This window comes from Micromys minutus (genome assembly GCF_963924665.1).
Source record: "Micromys minutus genome assembly, chromosome: 4".
Taxonomy (NCBI): domain Eukaryota; kingdom Metazoa; phylum Chordata; class Mammalia; order Rodentia; family Muridae; genus Micromys; species Micromys minutus.
The window spans coordinates 40,260,039-40,284,340 of record NC_137973.1 but is presented as its reverse complement, the minus strand read 5'-3'; the positions used below and the strand labels follow the sequence as shown (position 1 = coordinate 40,284,340).

At 35.4% G+C, this 24,302-nt stretch overlaps 1 protein-coding gene across 1 annotated transcript; it reads right to left on the bottom strand.

Annotated features, from left to right (window-relative positions):
• Nucleotides 1-8,268: 8,268 nt before the first annotated feature.
• On the bottom strand, nt 8,269-23,368 carry LOC308420070 (acidic mammalian chitinase-like; the record flags this gene model as incomplete). The annotated part of the gene is made up of 11 exons (XM_080916014.1): nt 8,269-8,291; nt 9,019-9,160; nt 9,244-9,363; nt 10,141-10,326; nt 10,593-10,710; nt 10,885-11,009; nt 14,274-14,439; nt 15,069-15,125; nt 21,730-21,940; nt 22,454-22,483; nt 23,344-23,368. 11 exons carry the CDS (start codon nt 23,366-23,368, stop codon nt 8,269-8,271), a joined length of 1,203 nt encoding a protein of 400 aa, XP_080772140.1.
• Between the last annotated feature and the right edge of the window lie 934 nt (nt 23,369-24,302).

Below are 24,302 nucleotides of genomic sequence, written 5' to 3'. Positions count from 1 at the left end.
AAGGAATTTAAAACAGAAATTGACACAATAAACAAAACACTAAAAAAGATAACCCTACAGGTAGAATGCCTAAAAAAAAAATCAAGAGTCACAGATGCAAGCATTGACTACAAGAGATGAAAGAGAGAATCTTGGGGGCCGAAAAAAAACATTGAAAACATAGACAAAACAGTCAGAGCAGATGCAAAAACCAAAAAGCTCGTAACCCAAAATGACCAGGAGATCCAGGAAACAATGAGAAGACCAAACCTAAGGATAATAGGAATAAAAGAGGGAGAAGAATATCAACCAAGAGGCACAGTAAATATCTTCAACAAAATTGTAGAAGAAAACGTCCCTACACTTAAGAATGAGATGACCATGAGCATAAAAGAAGCCTATAGAACTCCAAATAGGTTGGACCAGAAAAGAAATTCCTCCCAACACATAATAGTCAAAAACCAAGTGCCCAAAGCTAAGAAAGAATACTAAAAGCAGTAAGGGAAAAAGGTCAGGTAACATATAAAGGCAGACCAATCAGAATCACACCCAATTTCTCAACAGAGACTATGAAAGCTAAAAGAGCCTGGACTGACATCATGCACATGCTAAGAGAGCACAAGTGAAAGCCCTAACTGCTATATCCAGCAAAACTATCAATCACCAGAGATAGAGAGATGAAGATATTTCAGGACAAATCTAAATTTATACAATATCTGACCACAAACTCAGCACTAAACTGAACTATATGTGGAAAACTCAATACAATGAGGGGAACTACATTCTAATAAAAAAAAAAAAAGAAAACTCCTATGCAAGAAAACCAAAAGAAGAGAGACAGAGACACAACTCAACCTAAAAAAGCAATAATACCAGGAAACAGCAACCACTATTCCTTGATATCTATTAATATAAATGGACTCAACTGCCAATAGAGAGACATAGGCTATCAGACTGGATATATAAAGAAAATTCAGCCTTTTGCTGCATACAGGAAACTCATTTCATAGACAAAGACAGATACTATCTCAGAGTAAAAGGTTGGGAAAAAAACTTCCAAGCAAACAGCCAAAGAAGCAAGCTGGAATGGCTATTCTAATATCGAATAAAGTAAATTTTCAACCAAAAGTTATCAAAAAAGATAAGGAAGGACACTTTTTACCCATTTCAGGGGAAATCTGTCAGGAGGAACTCTCAATCCTTAACATATATGCGCCAAATAAAAAAGCACCCACATTCATAAAAGAAACCCTACTAAAACTCAAAAAATACATTTCACCCCCATACAAAAATAGTGGGAGACTTTAATTCGCCACTTTCACCAATGGACAGATCATGGAAACAGAAAATGAAAGAGAACACTGTAAAACTAGTAGAGGCTATGAACCAACTGGAATTAATAGATATCTACAGAACATATCATCCTAAAGTAAAAGAATACACCTTCTTCTCACCACCCCATGGCACCTTCTCGAAAATTGACAACATAATTGGACACAGAACGAGCCTCAATCGATATAAGAAGATTGAAATACTCCCATGCATCCTCTCAGATTACCATGGTCTAAGGTTAGTCTTTAACAACAACAAAGACAACAAAAAGAACACATACACATGGAAACTAAACAACACTCTGTTAAACAATAGCAGGGTCAAAAAAGAAATAAAGATAGAAATGAAGGATTCTCTAGAATTCAATGAAAACCAAAACACAACATACCCAAACGTACAGGGTGCAATGAAAGCAGTACTAAGAGAAAAACTCGTACCTCTGAGGGCTTCTAAAACGAAACTGGAGAGAGCATACATCATCAACTTGACAGCACAGCTAAAAACTCTAGAACAAAAGGAAGCAGATACACACAGGAGGAGTAGACAGCAAGAAATTATCAAAAATAGGGCAGAAATAGACCAAATAGAAACAAACAAAACCATCGAACAAATCAACAAAACCAAGAGCTGGTTCTTTGAGAAAACCAACAAGATTGATAAACCCCTAGCCAGATTAACTAGAGGGCAAAGAGAGAGTATAAAAATTAACAAAATCAGAAAGGAAAATGGAGAAATAACAACTGATACTGAGGAAATTCAAGAAATCATCAGATCCTACGACAAAAGCCTATAAACAACAAAGTTGGAAAACCTGGAGGAAATGGATGAATTCCTAGACAGATACAAGATCTTAAAGTAAAACCAGGTCCAGGAAAACCATCTAAACTATCCCATAACACCTAAAGAAATAGAAGAAGTTATCAAACCCTCCCAACCAAAAAAAAAAAGCCCAGGTCCAGACGTGTTCAGTGCAGAATTTTATCAGACATTTATTGCGGACATAACACCAATACTCTCCAAACTATTTCACAAGATAGAATCAGATGGAATACTACCTAACTCATTTTTGGAGGCTACAATAACCCTCTTTCCTAAACCACACAAAGATCCTACAAGGAAAAAGAACTTTAGACCAATCTCACTTATAAACATTGATGCAAAAATACTCAACAAAATCCTTGCAAACCAAATCCAAGAATACACCAAAACGATCATTCACCATGACCAAGTGGGCTTCATCCCTGGGATGCAGGGATGATTTAATATAAGGAAATCCATCAATGTAATCCACCATATAAACAAACTCAAAGAACAAAATCACATGGTCATCTGATTAGATGCTGAGAAAGCATTTGACAAAATTCAACACCCCTTCATGTTAAAAGTCCTGGAAAGAACTGTAATCCAAGGTCCATACCTAAACATGACAAAAGAAATATACAGCAAACCAACAGCCAACATCAAACTTAACGTTGGGAAACTTGAAGCAATACCAAAAAAATCAGGGAATCGACAAGGTTGCCCATTCTCCCCCTACCTATTCCACATAGTACTGGAAGTTTTGGCTGGAGCAATAAGAGAACAAAAGGAGATCAAAGTAATACAAATCGGAAAGGAAGAACTAAAAACTTCACTATTTGCAGAGGACATGATAGTGTACTTAAGTGAACCGATAAATTCAACAAGAGAACTCCTACAGCTGATAAACAAATTCAGCAAAGTGGCTGGATATAAAATTAACTCAAACAAATCAGTAGCCTTCCTATATTCAAAGGACAAACATGTGGAGAAAGAAATTAGAGAAAAGATACCCTTCACAATAGTCACAAAAACTATGAAATACCTTGGTGTGACTCTAACTAAGCCAATGAAGGACCTGTATGACAAGAACTTCAAACCTCTAAAGAAGGAAATCGAGGAAGATCTCAGACAATGGAGAGATCTCCCATGCTCAGGTATTGGAAAGATCAACATTTTAAAAATGGCCATCCTACCAAAAGCAATGTACAGATTCAATGCAATCTCCATCAAAATTACAACCCAGTTCTTCATTGAGTTCGAAAGAGCAATGTGCAATTTCATCTGAAATAACAAAAAAACCTATAATAGCAAAATTCATCCTCAACAACAAGAAAACATCTGTGGAAATCACTCACTATCCCTGACCTCAAGCTTTATTACAAGACAATTGTGCTGAAAACTGCATGGTACTGGAACAGTAATAGGCACATGAATCCATGGAATAGAATAGAAGTTCCATAAATGATCCCTCACATATATGGTCACCTGATTTTTGACAAAGGAGCTGTAAACATTCAATGGAAAAAGGACAGCCTATTCAACAAGTGCTGTTGGTCCAACTAGCACTCAGCATGCAGAAGAATGAAAATAGACCCTTTCTCATCTCCTTGTACAAAGCTCAAGTGTAAGTGGATCAAAGATCTCCACATTAAACCATGTACACTGAAACTATTAGATGAGAAAGTAGGGAAAACCTTAGAACACATAGTCACAGGAGAAAATTTTCTGAACAAAACACCAATGGCTCAAGCTCTAAGGTCAAAGATTAACAAATGAAACTTAATGAGATTGCAAAGTTTCTGTAAGGCTAAGGACATTGTCAAGAACAGAAAACGGCAACCAACAGAATGGGAAAAGATCTTTACCAACTCCACATCAGATAGAGGCCTAATATCTAAGGTATACAAAGAACTCAAAACGCTAGACACCAGAGAATCAAATAACCCTATTAAAAATGGAGTACAGAGATAAACAAAAAGTTCTCATTTGAGGATTAAGGAATGGGTGAGAAACATTTAAGGAAGTGCTCAACATCCTTAGCCATCAGAGAAATTCAAATCAAAACAACCCTGAGATTCCACCTCACACCAGTCAGATTGGCCAAGATCCATAACTCAGATGACAAAAGATGCTGGCAAGGATGTGGAGCAAGAGGAATACTTCTCCACTTCGTGGGGGGTTGTAAACTGATAATCACTCTGGAAATCAGTCTCGAGGATCCTCAGAAAAATAGACATAGTACTACCTGAAGACCCAGTTATTCAACTTCTGGGCATTTACCCCAGAGACGCTCCAACATACAACAAAGATACATGCACCACAATGTTCATTGCAGCTCTATTTATAATAGCCAGAAGCTGGAAAGTACCCAGATGTCCTTCAGTAGATGAATGGATACAAAAATTTTGGTACACTTACACAATGGAGTACTACTCAGCTATCAGAAACAATGACTTAACGAAATTCTTAAGAAAATGGATGCATCTAGAGAATATCATCCTGAGTGAGATAACCCAGTCACAAAAGAACAGACATAATATGCAGTCACTGATAATGGGATAATAACCCCTGGAAAGCTCTACACCCTAGAAACAACTCACAGACTTGTGAAGTTCAACAACAACAAAAAATCATATATTTTAATTAAAATAAAACTGTATCACATACACCTTTTCTCCCTACAGCCCCTCCTAATCTTTCTCCTATCCCCTCAAAGTAATAGCCTCTTTTGCTATATTATTGTTATGTATATACATATATGTATATGTACACACAAATACTTAGTTACAATCTTAAAAAAGTATTTGAAAAACAAAAATATAAATATAAATAATTGAATGGGCTGGTATGGTGGTTGGGCTTTGATAGAAGAGGAAAGCAAGGTATTCCAAGATCTGCTTATTTCTTCCATTCATAATTGAGGTGGGGAATAAAGAGAGCCCATAACTGAATGTCTTCTAATGATCTGAAGATAAAATTTGAAATTTGACTAGAGGAGTTGATCAGAGTTAAAGATCTACAGTTAATCTACCTGCTTCCATGGCAGGAGTAGTCTGGTTGATTCCAGGAACTCCCATTCTGGGAAGGGATAAAGCAACATTTGGGAATATTAGGAGGAGAGGATTCATTGGAGATTGGAAAAAGAAGCTTCTGCTAGTGTTCTATTGAAGAGCCAGAGACAATCTGAGACATTTGATATAAAAGAGCGTAAGAAAAGGTCTACAGTTTGCCAATCTGCTCCCCTGGCAGGTGGGGCATGTGTTCACAGGGAGTGCCTGCTGCATTCAGAGGGTGAGATACACCATATATATATATATATATATATATATATATATATATATATATATATATATATATATATATATGGAGATGAAAATGGAAGGATATGAGGGATCTACTAGAGATAACAAAGAGATGGCCTCAAATGGTCTGCTACAGAGGTTAGATAAGACTAGAGTATTATATTTGAATGAACAGAGGTAAAGATTTGTACTTAGCCTACCTGCTTCCTAAACAGTAATGCTCTACAGATTTCCTGCTAGGTTTAAGGGCTGAAATAAAATACTTTGTGTGGGGAGAGGGTGAGTAAAGTTAGGAGAATATGTGATCCTCTAAAGATGAATACAGGCTGCAACAGATGTTCTGTTGCAGACCTGGAGGTATGACTGGGGTATTTGTTTTGGAAAAGCAGAAGAGGTGAATGTTTGCAGTTAGCCTACCTGTTTTCTAGACAGACCAGGAGGTTTCACAGGATAGAAAGCACTCTTAAAAAGTGATCAATCTTTCTATACACATGATCAATAATTTATGATATAATGATATGGAAACATTACCTAGGCTGTTCTGTACTCTCCAAGATCTTCTTTCCTTTAATGTCTCAGTGCTGGAATCACAGGCAAGTACCAACAGGCATTGTTACTTCCTGTCTTTTGATGGATACATAAGGTATAATCCATATAAAGAATAGATCAGTTTAAAGATTCCCATCCCCATATTAGACAATGCTCCATATAGACACACAAATATTCTTGAGGAAGGGATATTTGTAGGCATAGACTCTAACGTAGTTGCCATTATGTTATTCGGTGCTTCAAACATTCTGGATATCATAAACTCGATGATTTATTTAGATTTCATTTTTCATTGTCTATTCACAAAACATAACCAGTTCCTTCTAATGCATAACATAATTATAGGACATGGTTTGCTAAAATATTGCGAGTTTCTTATTAGCTTGCCACTAAATATAGCTATTTTCAGATTTTTTTTTATTATTTGCCTTACAAATGAGAAGGAATTAGGTGCAAAAAGACCAGAAGAAATATAAAGGTCAAACTGACTTGTAATAGACCCATGACTCAGTTGAAGACATTCTGACACTAAAGCTTGGCTTTATATAACATACTGCTCCTTGTCCACTCAAGCTTATATGGTTTTGCTTTCAATGCAAACTAACTCCATAAGGAAATGATCACAGTTCTTGGACTGTGCCTGGTGCAGTTCTTTTTGGGCTTGGTGCAACTTTGGGAATTGGAATCAAAAAGTAAAAATGGGACACTGAAGATGATCCTTGAGGTTTTATTCATCTTTCTAGTTAAGCTTTTTTTTTCTTTCTTTGGCCAGCCTCATATAAGAAGAATCTAGGGCACACATTTAAATTGTAAACAAACTCTACTTTCATTTCTACCCATCCACTGTAGAATGAAATTTCTCTGAAAACATGAGAATAATAACACTTTCATTTATTTTCTGCTTTATATGAGGTTTTGTCCTAGTGACAAAATAAATAAATATTTTTTAAAAAACAATAATAAATTAGCTTTCAGCTCTCTAAGACTTTGTGGTAATTTGGGCATAAGAATATTATGCTATGAATATCTCTACAAAATGTCTGTCTAGGAAGGAGGAAGAGAAGCAAGAGAAAAAGCAGAAATAAGAAGAAGAGGTAGGACTGAAGAGATGATTCAGTAATTAAGAACACTGAACCCTCTTCCAAAGGTTTTGAGTTCAATTCACAGCAACCACATGGTGGTTTACAACCATCTGTAGTGGGTTCTGATGCCCTCTTCTGGTGTGTCTGAAGAGAATGGCAGTGTACTCATATAATAAAAATAAATAAATAACTCTGTTATAAAAAAAGGAGGGAAGGATATGTGTTCAGTCTTTTCCTCTAATACTAGATGTGCACTCTGCATTGTGAGTCTTCTCTCAGATATTTACAAAGAATATATCTTTTCTCACAGGTGGTTGAAGTCAGCATCCTACAGACTCCAGGGCCTAGACTATAAAACATCTTAAAAGTATCTTTGACTTGAGAAAATGCAAAGTCAGTATAATTGGACAGAGTTTGGTAAAGTGGAAATAATGTAATCAAATTAGTGGGAAGTACTGAAAAGACACAACAACCCTAAGAGAAGGTAAAAGAATGACATGGATTTCACTGCTCAGCAATACATTCAGCTTTGCATATGTCTTGTATTATGCTCACTGTAATTACTTTGTGAGTATGGTATCAAATAGATAGAAATAAATTCTTGAAGTTTTGTCCATCTCTGTATTAACATCAAATGTTTTCCCCTACAGTCACAACCATTATGCACATGAATGTTGACAGGCAAAAGACTGTAAGTTTCTTGGCTACATATCTTCTTAGCATATTGTCTTCTCATGCTACAACCCAGTCTGACACACAGAACTGCTATTTTCACCAGGATAAAAGGTATCTCCCAAAACATAAACACACACACACAGACACACACACACACACACACACACACACACACACACACACACGGTGAGAGAGAGAGAGAGAGAGAGAGAGAGAGAGAGAGAGAGAGAGAGACTCATATTTTGAATGCTGATTTTATTTTAGCAATGTAGGGATGAACAGAGTATCTTTGCAATGAAAAAAAAAGGAGGCTGCTCTTTACAGAGTAGTGAGAACAACCTAGAATGCAAGGTCATGCCTAGTCTCCAAATAAGAGGGAAACTGGGGATGAGGTCCACTTAAGATTTACTTGAGGATTAGATTGCATTCAGAAAACACAAGGAAGGCACTTTATTTCTTTGGCAATCAAGACAGTTGATCCACTGTGCCACAGAGATGTTCTTCCAGCCTGTACTCCAACTGTCTAGTGAAATATTTAACTGATGAGTCTATGAAACAGAGATCACGCAACCTAAAAGAAACAGCACAAAGTTATGAAAGAGATCATCGTGAGAAAAAAAGGCCTTTTCTAAAACTGAAGTGTACACATCATAGAATGCAATAGAGAGGAAAGAAACAATTATCTCTAGACTTTTTCAGGTTATCTCAGAAGAAATCTTTACACGTAGATGTTTAATAGGAATGTCATATCAACCCATGTTCTCTTAATTTATGTCTTCCCTATTTATCCTGTTAATGACACCTTTTCAATTTACTATGCCTTGTAATACAATTGTTTTATAATTCTGATTATTGATGGAAGCCAAGTATGTAAAAGATTCTTATCCAAAAGATTTTGTAATGAACATAAATTCAAAGGTAATTTTTGTAGGAGAACTAAGAATACTCTTATCTAATTCCTGCTATGCTTCCCCAGAGAGATGGTGATCTTGCAGGGATGGCTGTCACAAGGAAGCAGGTAGCTACAGTGAAAGTTAGTATAGTTTCTGAACTTTCATACATCTTGAAAATTAGAAAACTGCATGCCCTTATTGTTCACTAAGGTAATTCTGATCTCCTTTAGTATCCCAAAATTCTAGCAAGTGAGTTCATGCACTAGAGAGAATCAATATCTCTTTGCCATTTAAGGAAGATCAATGGGATGAACTGTGGTGATTTTATCCCATGCCATGGTGATGTGCCTTTGGGTCCTTAAAGAGACCTTCATGAACTATTAGAATAACAATGCTATCACTTACTTCCATTGGACACCCCTAAGGCTTTCTTCACTGTTGAGGTCAAAGGGAATTTGCCTTGATTACAGAAAGAGCCAGTGAAGTCATCCATGTCAAGGCTCCAGATCATGGCACCTCCAAACTTGTTCTGCTGAAGCCAATTTGCCTGGTTAAGAAGAACAGGAAAGATCATTTGGAATCTTTCCACTCAGATGTGGGCCCTCAGTATGTTCAAGGGACTATACTTACCTTAATAAGAAAACTTTGGACATTGTCGTACCCAACCCACTGATTGTCATGATATGCATAGAGAACATCCTGGGGTTGATATATGGCCTTGGTAGCTCCCTTTGCCAGGAATTCACAAACCTTTCAAGAGACAAAGGTTAATATCCTTAAAATATTATTGTATGAAAGAAAATGTGTTTTATTTGATATTCTTTGTGCATAGTTTTAAATGAATGTTATTTATCATTAAAGACATTGAGTACATTTTTAGTATGGTTGAGCAATAGTTCCCTGTTAGAAAAAAAATGCTGCATATAAACTATATTAAATGTTAACTTTATTTTTAGTTTACATTTATGTTTTGTTAAATTGTTTTGTTTTAGGTATATTCAAGGTTATTGGCACAGGTCAAGTTTACAACTGTGTTTTTCCCCAATAAGTAGCCTGAATGTTGTCTACAACTTTGAGGAACTACATTTATAAAATTTATCCAACCACAAATTTCCCCATACCATACTACAGATTGCTCCCACAGTCATTTTCATCAAAAAGAGGAGCTGGAGTACAGGTAAAAACCCATGTTACATTATTTTTATATACTCATCTAAAGTACAGATTTTAGCAGTCAATTAACAGAATCCACAGTAATATGATACCGTTCTTTTAATTTACCTTTCCTCTCTGTTAATGTAGGTACACATTGTGATGTGGTCTGTCATGAAAATAAACATTGTTTAGCATTAAGTATTCTACATGTCTATTAATGTAAAGTATGTAATAAAACATTTTATAAATTTAGGACACTAATCAAAATGACTATTCTGATTGAGCTGATTCTACCATCTGCTTCCTGATCTGAAGCTACAGCACAGCTCTGAGCCAGTAACAGAATCAGTACTGGACAGTCAACCTACTGACCTCATAATAGGCCAGGATCCCATTTTCTTGTGTGTAGGGGCCTTTAGTGCCAGGGCTTGAGGCTGGGGCACCAATTCCATTGATAGAGGAGTCAGTCAAGGTGAAGGTCTGTGCATGTGTTGGGAATCCAACAATAAGCTTCTCAGCTGCAGCCCCATTTGTCTTCCAGTAGTTCATGATGAAATCCTGAAACACAGCTGGGAATTACTAGGTCCATCCAGTTGCACACTTGCTATTATATATGTTTACTCCATGATTTAATAATAAAGATTCTGTGACTAAAGACAGATTTGAAGTTTTTATAAAATTTATCACTAAGTTTATTGTTAATGTCTTATAGCTGGTAGTTTGAGAAGACTGCATATACTGACTTCATGTTCATCTTATACCTTAATATTTTCTTATTTGAGTTATTCTACTATGAACTGCATTATAGCTTTTTAGGGTCTTACCACATTGCTGAAGGTGTTAGTGTCAGTTTGGTATTTGTAGAGGGGGCTGTTTTCTCCAGTGAATCTCTCGTTATAGTCATGAAGATTATAAGTCATGACAAGGAAGTAGTCCAAAAACCTTGAGAGGAAAAACACTTAAGTCATTTCTGATAGACATTTCTCACATTTATTCAGGAAAATAATATAATTCCCAAGAACTGTACAAAAAGCACTAAAACAACAAGTACCCCCAAGGATTACCATTCTCTGCCTGAATTCCAAGAGGCAATAAAGAGTGTAAGGGATCACTTACTGAGAGAGCTGGGGTATCTCATAAGCAGAATCAATGTTGCAAAATATACCAGCTACTGTAGCAGTGACCATCAGTCTTGGCTTGCTGCTTTGTATGGATTCCTCTTGAAAAGCTTCATACAATTCCTACAAAATATTTAGGTATACTTTACATTCATTTTTCCTATTCAAACACACACATATTAGTTACACATACATACATATATGCGGGTATAGATAAATAGATCAATTGATAGATGGAGATAAATTTATACACATGTAGCAAAATAATTGTTCAAATTTGTTTTACATTTTGTTTCATCATACTGTGATTATTTTTACCAACCAACTCACTCAACATGTTGACAAATATCTTATAAGCATGGATATTATAAAAGTTCACTATGCCCTATTAAATTTTCTTATCTTGTCATCAAAAATATAGCTTCCAGCTTTCTGGTCAGAGCTTTCCCAACATTCACCATACTGAAAAGTCTTTTTATCAGGCTTTCCCAATAGTAGTTTTTTTTAAAACAACTTTATTTTATAAAACAAAGATGAATGTACGGATTGTAAACATTTTTTCCTTAAAATAGTCAGTTTTTAACTGTGGAGAAAACTACTACTTTCTCATTACTGGAAGTATGTCATGATACCAAGATTTGATGGAATGAAATGTAGAGTTAGTTTAATCCAAAAAATAAGTTAGTAAGGCCTGGAAAACAATTACAATTCCATTCAAATGGCCTAATCAGAAACATGTAATTTTCTATTTTTCTACAAAATGCTTCTCAGAGTCTATTGACATTGGCTTTGTTATATTTTTGTATACCTGGCATCTTACCTCAGTTTGCCAATCCTTGTTTGGTACAGATTTAATGTTTGCATTGTTTACTACTATGGCTTTCTTCCCTAAAGTTCTTACTTACTTTTTTCTCTCCTTCATGGTTAATGTCTGAAATATCACCCAAACCTACATGCATTGTTACACTGCCTCGTTATCTATAATTCTTCAAATAGTTCCAAAGTATGACCCTGAGATTCTACCATGCACTAGTTAGAGTGGCTAAAATTAAAAACTCAGGTGGCAACAGATACTGTCAAGGATGTGAAGAAAGAAGAACTCTCCTCCATTGCTGGTGAGATTGCAAGATATTACAACCACTCTGGAAATAAGTTTGGTGGTTCCTCAGAAAATTGGACATAGCTCTGAAAATAGTATAGCTGAGGACCCAGCTATGCTACTGCTGGATATAGAACCAAAAAATGTGCCAACACATAACAAGGACACATAATCCACTATGTTCATAGTACCCTTATCCCTTACTAATAATAGCCAGAAGTTGTAAGGAAACCAGATGTCCTTCAACATGAACATGGATAGTGGAAATATGGTACATTGACAGAGTAGAGTACAATGCAGCCTTTAAAAACAATGACTTTATGAAATTTGCAGGCAAATGGATGGAACTAGAAAATATTATCTTGAGTGAGATAACCCAGTCATCACAGAAGAACACACATGGTATGTACTCACTGATAATTGAATATTAGGCAAAAAGCTCAGAATACCTACAATAAAACTTACAGACCATATGACAGTCAAGAAGGAAGATCAACGTGTAGATGCCTTAGTCCTACTTAAAAAGGAAACAAAATAATCACAGGAGGTATAGAGCAGGAGGAAGTTAGAAGGAACAGAGGTTGGGGAGAAGACAAATAGTGAGCAGGTTCAGGTGTGGGAAAAGACAGGGAAGATGTACATAAAGTCAGAAAACTGAACAGTGTTGAGTAGCAATTGGGGATGAGAAAATGTGGGTGTTCAACAGAATGTCACAGATGCCAGAAAAGAGGTTACCAGGACTGAACAGGTATGATGCTGGCTGAAATGTCCAAAAGAAGGTGAGACCATATCTAGAGGTTAGGCAAAAACCCCGGTTGAAGGATGAAGCCTGCCACTCTTCTCAAAATTTTAACCCAGAATAGCTGCTACCTAAAGGAAATACAGGAACAAAGAGTGGAGCAGAGAATGAAGAAAAGGCCATCCAGAGACTTCCTTACCTGTTGATTCATCCCATATTCCACCACCAAACCCAGAAACTATTGCTGATTCCAAGTACTTACAGATGGTACTTTGATATGTATGGATGTGTCCTGAGAGGTTCGGTAAGAGCATTACTGACACAGATGCTGATGCTTGCATACAAACATCAGTCTGAGCATGGAGACCTCAATGGAGGAGTTAGTGGAAAAACCACAGGAGCTTAAGAGGTTTGGAACCCCATAAGAAGTACAACAATATCAAGCAACAAGACCCTGTAGAGCTCCCAAGGACTAAACTACCAACCAAAGAATACATATGGAGGGACCCAAAACTCCAATTGTATATGTATCAGAGTATGGCCTTGTCTGGCATCAATATGAGGAGAGGCATTTTGTCCTGTGAAGGCTTGTTGCTCTAGTTTAGAGGAACACCTGGGTAGTGAGATGGGAGTGGTCAGATAGGTAGGGTTCACCCTCATGGAGGCAGGGTGAAGGGTTATGCGTGGAAGACATTGAAGAAGAAAACTGAAAACAGATAACATTTCAAATGTAAATAAACAAAATAATCAGTAAAAATTTTAAAATAAAATTCTAAATACTTGAATACATACAGAGTGCCCCATGATTAGATGTCAGGATTTTTTTTAAACTCATCTTCTACCAAAGTTGAGTACATATCTTTAATTACATGGATTCCTATGTCTCATTTATAACATGAGCACCCTGACCTTAGTAAGTAATACCTGAGCATTTCAGACCTGGGATCAAGCATCAATATGGGAATTTTTCTCTTCCTGATAAACTGCAGGCTTGGTTAATGAGCTGTAGGAAATTCTATGCTCTAGGAGCCGTTATGATGTCAGTTATCAAAATGAGCTGTGATGTGTCTATGGTGTCAGGATTCCAACTCAGATACACATTTTTCAAATGTAATGATAATTAGTGTTCTCAGTCTTGGCATAATCCTAATATTTTTTGTAAACCATGCCTTACTCATTAATATCAAACATTCTCATATAATCTTTCCAGCCATTGAATTCTGTAGTCAGATTGCCCTGGTAGTTACAACAGTCAAAATCTTTGTGCTCTTGGATGAGCTACTTGTACATTTTCTGTACACTGCTTAGTTATTTGTGAAATAAAAACACATGCTAAGGGTACCATTAAGATAGGAAATGTGAAGATAAATACTAGTTTTTTTAAGCACATAGACTAATGTATTTGTGCAGATGTTGGCAGTAATACACAGCAATATCTAGAGATCTTGGTGATTCTCATACTCTAAACTCTTGTTATATTTAACAACACTACTTAGTAAAATACTGACTTTGTCTTTTCAGGCTCAAAACACTTTCTCCTTTTCCTCACCTGTACCAGGACAGTGAAAAGATGCTTTTCCTCCGCAGAGCCCCCTGGTGACCCAGGGTATTGCCAATCCAGGTTCAGCCCATCAAATGTGTACTTGCGCAGGAAGGCAACAACTGAACTGATAAATGTTTTACGGTTCTCAGCAGTGGAAACCATGTATGAAAAACTAAAGAAGACCAAAAAATTGTATGAGGTCTTATGATAGACACATTAAAATAATGTCAATAACTAAAATGTTTTTCTTGGAGCTCTTCTCTTCCATCCCTGGTTTTCATCCTGTACCCTTCCAAAATAATGCCCCTTTTTAGTCTAGTTTGGCATGATTATCTTTTCTATATGATTCCAAATAACCTGTGTTAATGTCAGTAATCAAAGACCTGGGGTAACCATGTTTATTTTTCTTCAAAGTGCCTTCTAAACACAAAGACATTCAAAAAGTTTTTTTTATCTATGAGCTGACATTTTATTTCTATTCTACAGAAGACATAAAAGAAGACTGATTTGTATCATACATTCACAAAATTTTAATAAAAGGCTCTTTGGAAGTCATTAACTTGTAGGTCATAATAGTCTGTTCATTCATATCATTCCAAACTTAAATATTAGAAAACCAGAGAAGTCTTTCCAATATGTTCCACCTACTATTGCAGCACTATAAAAATTTTTTATTGAATTACAGCATTTATGAGTGGACAATCTTAACATACCTGCTAATATTGTGAAATAAGTATATCCTAGATCTGGGCTAGGTTGCTTCAAAGTAAATAGAATAGAAACTCTAAAAGGAGTACTTACGGTTCAGATCCCATATGACTGCCTCCAATGGCCAGGAGAGTTTTTAACTCAATGTTCCTTAAAAGAAAAATATAAAGATAAGGTACTTTACAATCTGTGAAGCTCCATGTTTAAAATAGCACTGTTAATTGTAGTGTGGCTCATGTGATATCTAACATAATCCAACATACTATAGGTTAAGTGCATTAAATGTTTTAAAGTTTTCAATGTTTTGTCATAAATAAGGCCAAGGACCTTAGAATATAATTCAATTTCCAATCTGATTTTCTAGGTATAAAAACTAACTGGTATTTATGTTTCTATACTGGAAAAGTAAACTAATATCATATTCTCTAAAACAACCAATTTTGTTTAATTTTCAAATATGTAAAACATAATAATATGAAATGTTATCTACATTTGACCCTGAATCATAAATGTGAGCATCATATGCTATTATCTTGCCTATAATAAGGTTTTCTCCACATACAGAAGAAGAAATTGACCTCCTGTATTATATAATATCCAAAAGAAATTTTTATTGAAATAAAAGCAATAATATGTGTATTTATGGAATGAATAGGATAAAATATAAGAAAATCTCTGGAACAGTGCTACTGCAGTGTTTTTCTTAAAGGGGAGCAAGTCAAAGTCCACAACTTTTCAAAGAAACAGGGGGATTTAATCCTTTAAGCAAAGAAAAATTGAAAAACTCAACATAATAAATGTGAAATTAGGATTGGAAGAAAACACTTTTAAGCTGTACATATAATACAGGCTTAATATAAAATAATGTTAAGAATATTCAGGATCCACTTAGGTGAACAAAGGCATTCATTCTTTATCTATCACCTAAAACCTTTTATTGTTATGAGTCTTCTGGGGCCAGAGCACCCATTCAAAAATCATGGCAGACACTGTCAGACAGCATTTTGAAGCACAACACCTTTCCAGTCTTCTATAGCCTACTGTCTGTGAACTGATGTTCATTAACCAGGCAATACTGAGTAAGTCAATCACTCCAAACTCCATGTCTGTACATTCTTTGACTCTGTAGAATGTTGGAGAATCCCAAATACTACTGATCCAGCTCATCCAAGATTAAAAACACACTCTATTCTCACCCCAGTCCCTGTCTCCTTAAATTCAGAATGGCTATGATTAGAACATAAATAATGATTCGTATAACAAGTAAATGAAGTGGATGTGTATCTAAATTGGTAGGACAATTTAACTTTTTGACTAATAAACCACAACAGTTTTAGAAATTCATCCTACATAATGTAAGTCTCAATACTTACACATTCCTGTTTCTTATGCCTCTACGCAATAGCTAACATTAAAATTACTTTATTTTCCCATCAAGTAAAAAAATTATAATGAATATATGGTATTTTTAAGCAGCTGAATAAAAATGCAAAATTTTCAGAAAACCAGTAAAATTGAACATATATATATATATATATATATATATATATATATATATATATATACTGAGAGAAGTAACCCAGGTAGAGAAATATAAATGTAACATATTCTCTTTTATATATTGAAATAGCTTCTAAATATTCTGGTGTTTGCTTTTAATAATTTACAGATTCAACATAAGAGGTAGAAAGGGGTATGGATAGGTAAGTCAAAGCAAAAGAGACAACTCCACAAAGCTTAAATGGGTGTAAAATGGAATATAGTGATGGTATAATTGTTCAACAGGGAGATGTGTATTGGTTGAGAAAATATGGTAAAACAGAGGAAAGCAAGAAAAAAAGTTAAGAGTGTTTGACAAAGCCACTGTACAATCGACTATTGAGAGACACAGTTTAACTGGAGGAGTTTGAAGAAAGAAAGCCTAGAAGATGAAGCAGTGCATGGCTACAAGGAAGGACTTTCTACAATTCAATGAAAACAAAAACACAACATACCCAAACCTATGGGATGCAATGAAAGCAGTACTGAGAGGAAAACTCATAGCCCTAAGTGCTTGCAAAAAGAACCTGGAGAGAGCTTACATCAGCAACCTGACAGCACAGCTACAAGCTCTAGAACAGAAAAAAGCAGATATACCCAAAAAGAGTAGACGGCAAGAAATAATCAAAATTAGGGCAGAAATAGACCAAATAAAATCAAAAAGAACCATTGAAAAAAATCAACAAAACCAAGAGTTGGTTCTTTGAAAAATCAACAAGATTGATAAATCCCTAGCAAGACTAACTGGAGGGCAAAGAGAGAGTATACAAATTAACAAAATCAGAAAGGAAAGTGGGGACATAACAACTGAAACTGAGGAAATTCAAGAAATCATCAGATCCTACTACAAGAACTTATACTCCACAAAATTGGAAAATCTGGAGGAAATGGACAAATTCCTAGACAGATACAAGATCCCAAAGTTGAACCAGGACCAAGTAAATCATCTAAATAACCCTATAGCACCTAAAGAAATAGAAATAATCAAAAGTCTCCCAACCAAAAAAAGCCCAGTCCAGACAGGTTCAGTGCAGAATTTTATCAGACATTTATTGGGGATATAACACCAATACTCGCCAAACTATTCCAAAAGATAGAATCAGATGGAATACTACCTAACTCATTTTTTTGAGGCTATAATAACCCTTGTACCTAAACCACACAAAGACCCTACAAGGAAAGAGAACTTCAGACCAATCTCACTTATGAACATTGATGCAAAAATACTCAACAAAATTATTGCAAACCGAATCCAAGAACACATTAAAACTATCCATCATCATGACCAAGTAGGCTTCATCCCTGGGATGCAGAGATGGTTTAATATAAGGAAATCCATCAACGTTATCCACCATATAAACAAACTCAAAGTCAAAATCACATGGTCATCTCACTAGATGCTGAGAAAGCATTTGACAAAATGCAACACCCCTTCATGTTAAAAGTCCTGCAAAGAATATAAATCCAAGGTCCATACCTAAACATTAAAAAGCAATATACAGCAAACCAACAGCCAACATCAAACTTAATGGCGAGAAACTTGAAGCAATCCCACTAAAATCAGGGACTCGACAAGGCTGCCCACTCCCCCCCTACCTATTCAACATAGTACTGGAAGTCCTGGCTGGAGCAATTAGAGAACAAAAGGAGATCAAGAGGATACAAATCGGAAAGGAAGAGATAAAAACATTACTCTTTGCCGATTACATGATAGTGTACTTGAGTGACCCCAAAAATTCCACCAGAGAACTTCTACAGCTGATAAACAGTTCAGCAAAGTGGCTGGATACAAAATAAACTCGAACAAATCACTAGCCTTCCTATACTCAAAGGACAAACGTGGAGAAAGAAATTAGGGAAAAGGTACCCTTCACAATTGTCACAAAAACTATGAAATACCTTGGTGTGACTCTAACTAAGCAAGTGAAGGACCTGTATGACAAGAACTTCAAACCTCTAAAGAAAGAAATTGAGGAGGATCTCAGAAAATGGAAAGATCCTCCATGCTTATGGATTGGAAAGATCAACATCTTAAAAATGGCCATCCTACCAAAAGCAATCTACAGATTCAATGCAATCCCCATCAAAATTCCAACCCAGTTCTTCATGGAACTGGAAAGATCCATTTGCAATTTCATATGGAATGACAAAAGACCTAGAATAGCTAAATCCATACTCAACAACAAAAAAACATCTGCGGGAATCAAAATCCCTGACCTCAAGCTATATTACAAGGCAATTGTGCTGAAAACTGCTTGGTACTGGTACAGAAATAGGCATGTGGATCAATGCAATAGAATAGAAGATCCAGAAATTTACCCTCATGTATATGGTCACCTGATTTTTGACAAAGGAGCAGTAAACATTCAATGGAAAAAGGACAGCCTATTCAACAAATGGTGCTGGTCCAACTGGCACTCAGCATGCAAAAGAATGAAAATAAACTCTTTCTTATCTCCTTGTACAAAGCTCAAGTGTAAGTGGATCAAAGAGCTCCACATTAAACCAGATACACTGAAACTATTAAATGAGAAAGTAGGGAAAACCTTAGAACACATAGGCACAGGAGAAAATTTTCTGAACAAAACACCAATGGCTCAAGCTCTAAGGTCAAAGATTAACAAATGGGACTTAATGAGATTGCAAAGTTTCTGTAAGGCTAAGGACATCATCAAGAAAACAAAATGGCAATCAACAGAATGGGAAAAGATCTTTACCAACACCACATCAGATAGAGGCCTAATATCCAAGGTATACAAGGAACTCAAAAAGCTAGACACCAGAGAATCAAATAACCCTATTAAAAAATGGGGTACAGAGCTAAACAAAACGTTCTCAGTTGAGGAACACCTAATGGCCGCAAAACATCTGAGGAAGTGCTCGACATCCTTAGCCATCAGGGAAATGCAAATCAAAACAACCCTGAGATTCCACCTCACACCATTCAGATTGTCCAAGATCCAAAAATCAGATGACAGCAGATGCTGGCGAGGCTGCGGAAAAAGAGGAACACTTCTCCACTGTTGGTGGGGTTGCAAACTAATACAACCACTCTGGAAATCAGTCTGGCCATACCTCAAAAAATTGTATATAGTACTACCTGAAGACCCAGCTATTCCACTCCTGGGCATATACCCCAGAGACACTTTAATACACAACAAAGATATATGCACCACAATGTTCATAGCGGCTCTATTTATAATAGCCAGAAGCTGGAAAGAACCCAGATGTCCTTCAGAAGATGAATGGATACAAAAATTGTGGTACATTTACACAATGGAATACTAGTCAGCCACCAGAAACAATGACTTAACCAAATTATTAAGAAAATGGCTGCATCTAGGGAATATCATCCTAAGTGAGATAACCCAGTCACAAAAGAACAGACATAATATGCAGTCACTGATATTGGGATGCTAACCCCAGAGGCTTGCACTCCCCCAGAAACAACTCACAGACTGTATGAAGTCCAAGAAATAAAGAAAACAAAAAAAATATATTTACAAAACAAGAAGACTTTGACTATTTCCATATTGCATTTTGTTTTGCATGTAGTTTACGCTCATGGTAACTATTAGGTTTTCATACTGTCAAGCTCTTGAAAAAATCAAGTACTGACTAAAAAATATATTCACATAGTTTTATGTAAAAATTATTTTAATATCTGAAAAAAGTTCTGACAAAAAATGTATAATTTTAAGCAAAAAATGTTTAAAATCTGTACATTTATCCTTGTTTTGTAAAATAAAGTTGTTTTATTAAAAAAAAAAAAAAGAAACTCGAAAATCCTTCTTGGACACTGCTGTATCCTTTCTGTCTTAGTAATTGGAATGCAGTAACACTCCACTGAATCATGCACAAGCCAAGAACTAATGCATACTTCTGCTCCATTCATGCTTGAGTGAAGGTGGTAAAAATGAACAAAACAATTTGAAAGAATAATTGTCATTGGGAAAAAAACAACCTCTCAAGATATTAAATCAAAATATATATGCCATAAAGAGAGCCAAATGGTTCATATTTTCCCATCAGATAGGGGAGACAACTTGATTTTCAACTATGGGTTCTTTTCATTCTCGAAAATACTACAGCTTCTTGACTTTAACCTGGTATTTTACGTCAATTCCTATAAGTTCACTAAATAGAGGAGACATGTATGGTTCTAAAGATCGATTGGTAATGTGTTTAATTTATCCTAAGTAGTTAATTCCTAAGAGTGATAATTTTTGGAAATTAATAGAGAGAATCATGCTTTCAGACTTAGTTTGATAAACAAAAACAATTTTAAAACATATAAAGATATTCCTGCTTTAACTAGAATGCCTTCTGATAGAGAGACAGAGAAAGAAACACAGAGAGAGGCAAGGAGTTCTGAGTTCTATTTACTCCCTTGGTAGGTGTCTAATATGGAATGCAGCAACTCCATGTGAATGAAGGAATAAAGTATGACTATTTTCCATCCTTTCAATCCATATGTTTACCATGAACAATACATTATCTGATATGATTAAACATATGTATTCACCTTTATGTCACAGCTAAGAAATAGAAATAGGTTCATAACTCCAACACAAGCGGTTAGAACTTTGCCTGGATACTAGGAAGGAATAAAGATTTGAATGAATGAAACCCGATTTGGCCAGTTCATTCTAGCTTATAAAAGCAGATAAAATATAAAAAAAAGAAAGCCTACAAGATGAAGCAGTGCTTGGCTACAAGGAAGAAGTCATTAAGTAAAAACTCATTTAGCGTGTAATGACCTGTGTATGAAAGTCACTGATTAAAGGGGTCACAGTACAAGATATCGCAAAACAGTACAAGATATTGCCAGTTTTCTTGGTTTCACTTATGAAATCACATGATGAGACTATAAGGCCAAGTAGAAAATGAAACATTAATAAGTTTTAACGAGAAAACAAAATCACAATGAGAAGATAAATTCTAGAATACCATATCAAAGAATTCATTGATGAAAATAAAATAAGTATGTAAGGACACATTACAATCATGCCATAAAATGTTCTAACCCAGACTGGATGCAAAGGTTTTCATGGTAAATATTCATAGCCTTGGTCAATTAAAATATAAAGATGAAGGCATTGGCTGGGTCCACACCAAGGGGAAAAAAAACTCTGAACCACCTTTTTGGAGAATTAAAGAGTGGCTACTGTTACCAATATAGACACCAAATCAGATACCTCTGCCCTTCTCTGACCTGTATTTTAGGTTATTTAAAGTTTGAAAGTCAGTCAAGTCACTCATGCTTTGGGGGATGATCCTGTTGTTCTGCATCCCAGCAAAGGCATAGATGAGATGAGTACACAGGCAGGGGTCAATATCTGAAGGATGGAATCTGCCAATTACTGGCCTGGCCTTGGCGACATTGTTGTAGTAGCACATCAATTGGTAGGAAGAAGCTGTGGAAGCTGAAAATTAAAACAGCAGTCTGATGTAGATGACAGTAAAATACGGTGACATGTTGGCTCTTCCTCTTTCCCTTATACTGTTTCAGATACTTTTTATTTCAGAGAACTTGATTGCATAACTCATGAACCTGAGTCCAGAGATTTAAACTTAAGTGCCAAACTCTAACTTGATATTTTTATTTAGATTTGGTAGAGGTTCATGTTCAGTGAGTCCATGTATTTATTAGCTCACCTTTCCTGTGAATATAGACACTTAGCAGTTTCTTAATCCTCAGACTGGCATAATAATGAAGACAGTACTGAAAGCTAAATAACGAGTCATTCCATGATAACCTATCTCTTAAACTGGTTGCTTTATCGCTTCATATTGTTTTATAATTGTACAAATATGATGATATAATTTTAAAAGCATACATAACAAACTGACATCTGACATGAAAATAAATTTGGTTACTTGATGGTTATGGTAGGCAAAGGCTTTTTCAATAAAATAAGGTGACATCATTAACTTACCCAGCAGCACATTGAGCAGAAGTGCCAAACCTAAGGGAAAAAAATCACTTACTGAGGCAGCTGTTGTAATCCTTATTAATTCTGAGAAATCAGAGCAATCCTACTAGAAGGGAATTGCTACAATACAGAGGAAAATTCACACCTGTACTAAGGGTTGCCTTTTCTATTAACATATATACCATTCTCTTTATTCTTTATACCTTCAGAAAACATGCAAAGAATTTCATGCTCCTCTTTCTGTGTCATAACTGAAAACTATTTATTTTATCATAAATAAAATTTCTACACTACCAACATGCTCTGAAGTTTATGCAAATTGTCTTTCTCTGTGATAAACATCACAAAGCACATAGCCTGTCAGAGCTGTGAAGATCCTAGAACTCTAACACCAGAGGCACACTCAAGCATCAGACAATACCAATTATAGATGAGTCTTTTGGAGGTATCATTGATGTGAGGAACCACACACCTATTCTGGGCTTCCAAAAAAACCCACTTTTAATGGATTTTATCTTTTATTTTGTTTTGAACAAGCAATCTATTTAGCCAGCTGACCTTCAACTGAGACCCTCCAGACTGCTAACAGGTAAGCACATGAGGAAGTAGGTAAACAAAAAGACTCTGAGAGAATGAATAGCTACAAAGTGTAAAAAGGAGTTCAAGCATTAGACATAAGTAAGAATTCCTTCTAGGACAATGGCATTAATATCAAAGAAGCAGAAATGTCACAGTAGCCCATAGTGGAAGAGCAGGAGTAATCTTGATTAAATAAAAAGAAAGAAGTTAATTCATGATGGCAGAATCAAGCTATACTGTGAAATCAGCTCCATGGTTGTCATATCATAAAATGGGAGAAAACCAGGCAAGACTATGTTTGGTTATCAACTTACCAGTGACAAGAATGAGCCTAGCCATGGTGTCTTCAGGACTGCCCCAGAAGAAAATCCCTGGACTTTTTATACATCTGAGACCCTGATTATCACAAGAGTTTTCAAGTGGAAAGTAAGCACTTAATATATTTATGTGTGACTAATCAGTAAATCTACAGATATAATGACTCAGCTCCTTTAGTATCTTAACACAAGTATCATTGTTTCCACATTTATGAAAAAATTATGCCACAAAATACCTGCTTAAGTTTTGTTTTACAGATATTTGGTATTTATATAGCATTCTTAATAAAAGGCAAATAATTTTGTGGAAATTATTAGCTTTTCTAAACAAATCGTCTTCCTGGAACTATTACCATAGGAATCTTAAGTGTCCACTTGATAAAACAATAAACACCAAAGAAATCCTGAAAATTATAAGGACATATTTTTAAAAGCAGCATTCCACCAGTTAGAAAATATGAAAAACTAGATAATTTTCTTGAAAGGTACCACTTACAAAAGTTAAATCAAAACTAGATATACAATTTACACAAACCTTAAACCTCTAATAAAAAAGAAGTTGTTATTAACATTTGTCCAACAAAAAAAGATACCCAGGGTCAGATTGATTGGGTACATAATTCTATTATATACTCAAGACCAGTTAATTCTACTACTCATCAAATTATTCCATAAAATAGAATAAACATTGATAAATTAATTCTATGAGGTCACATTTACCCTGATACTCAAACCACACAAAGATCCGAAAGAAAATTATATGCCAATTTCTTTTATGGATATAAATACAAAACACTCAACAAAATACTTGCAAACTGAGTCCAAGGACACAACAAAAAATCATCTATCATAGAAAGTAGATTTTATCTTACAGATGTAGTGATGATTCAATAATATAATTCATATTTTAAAAAGTAAAAACACTACATTATTATCTTATTAGATATAGAAAAGGC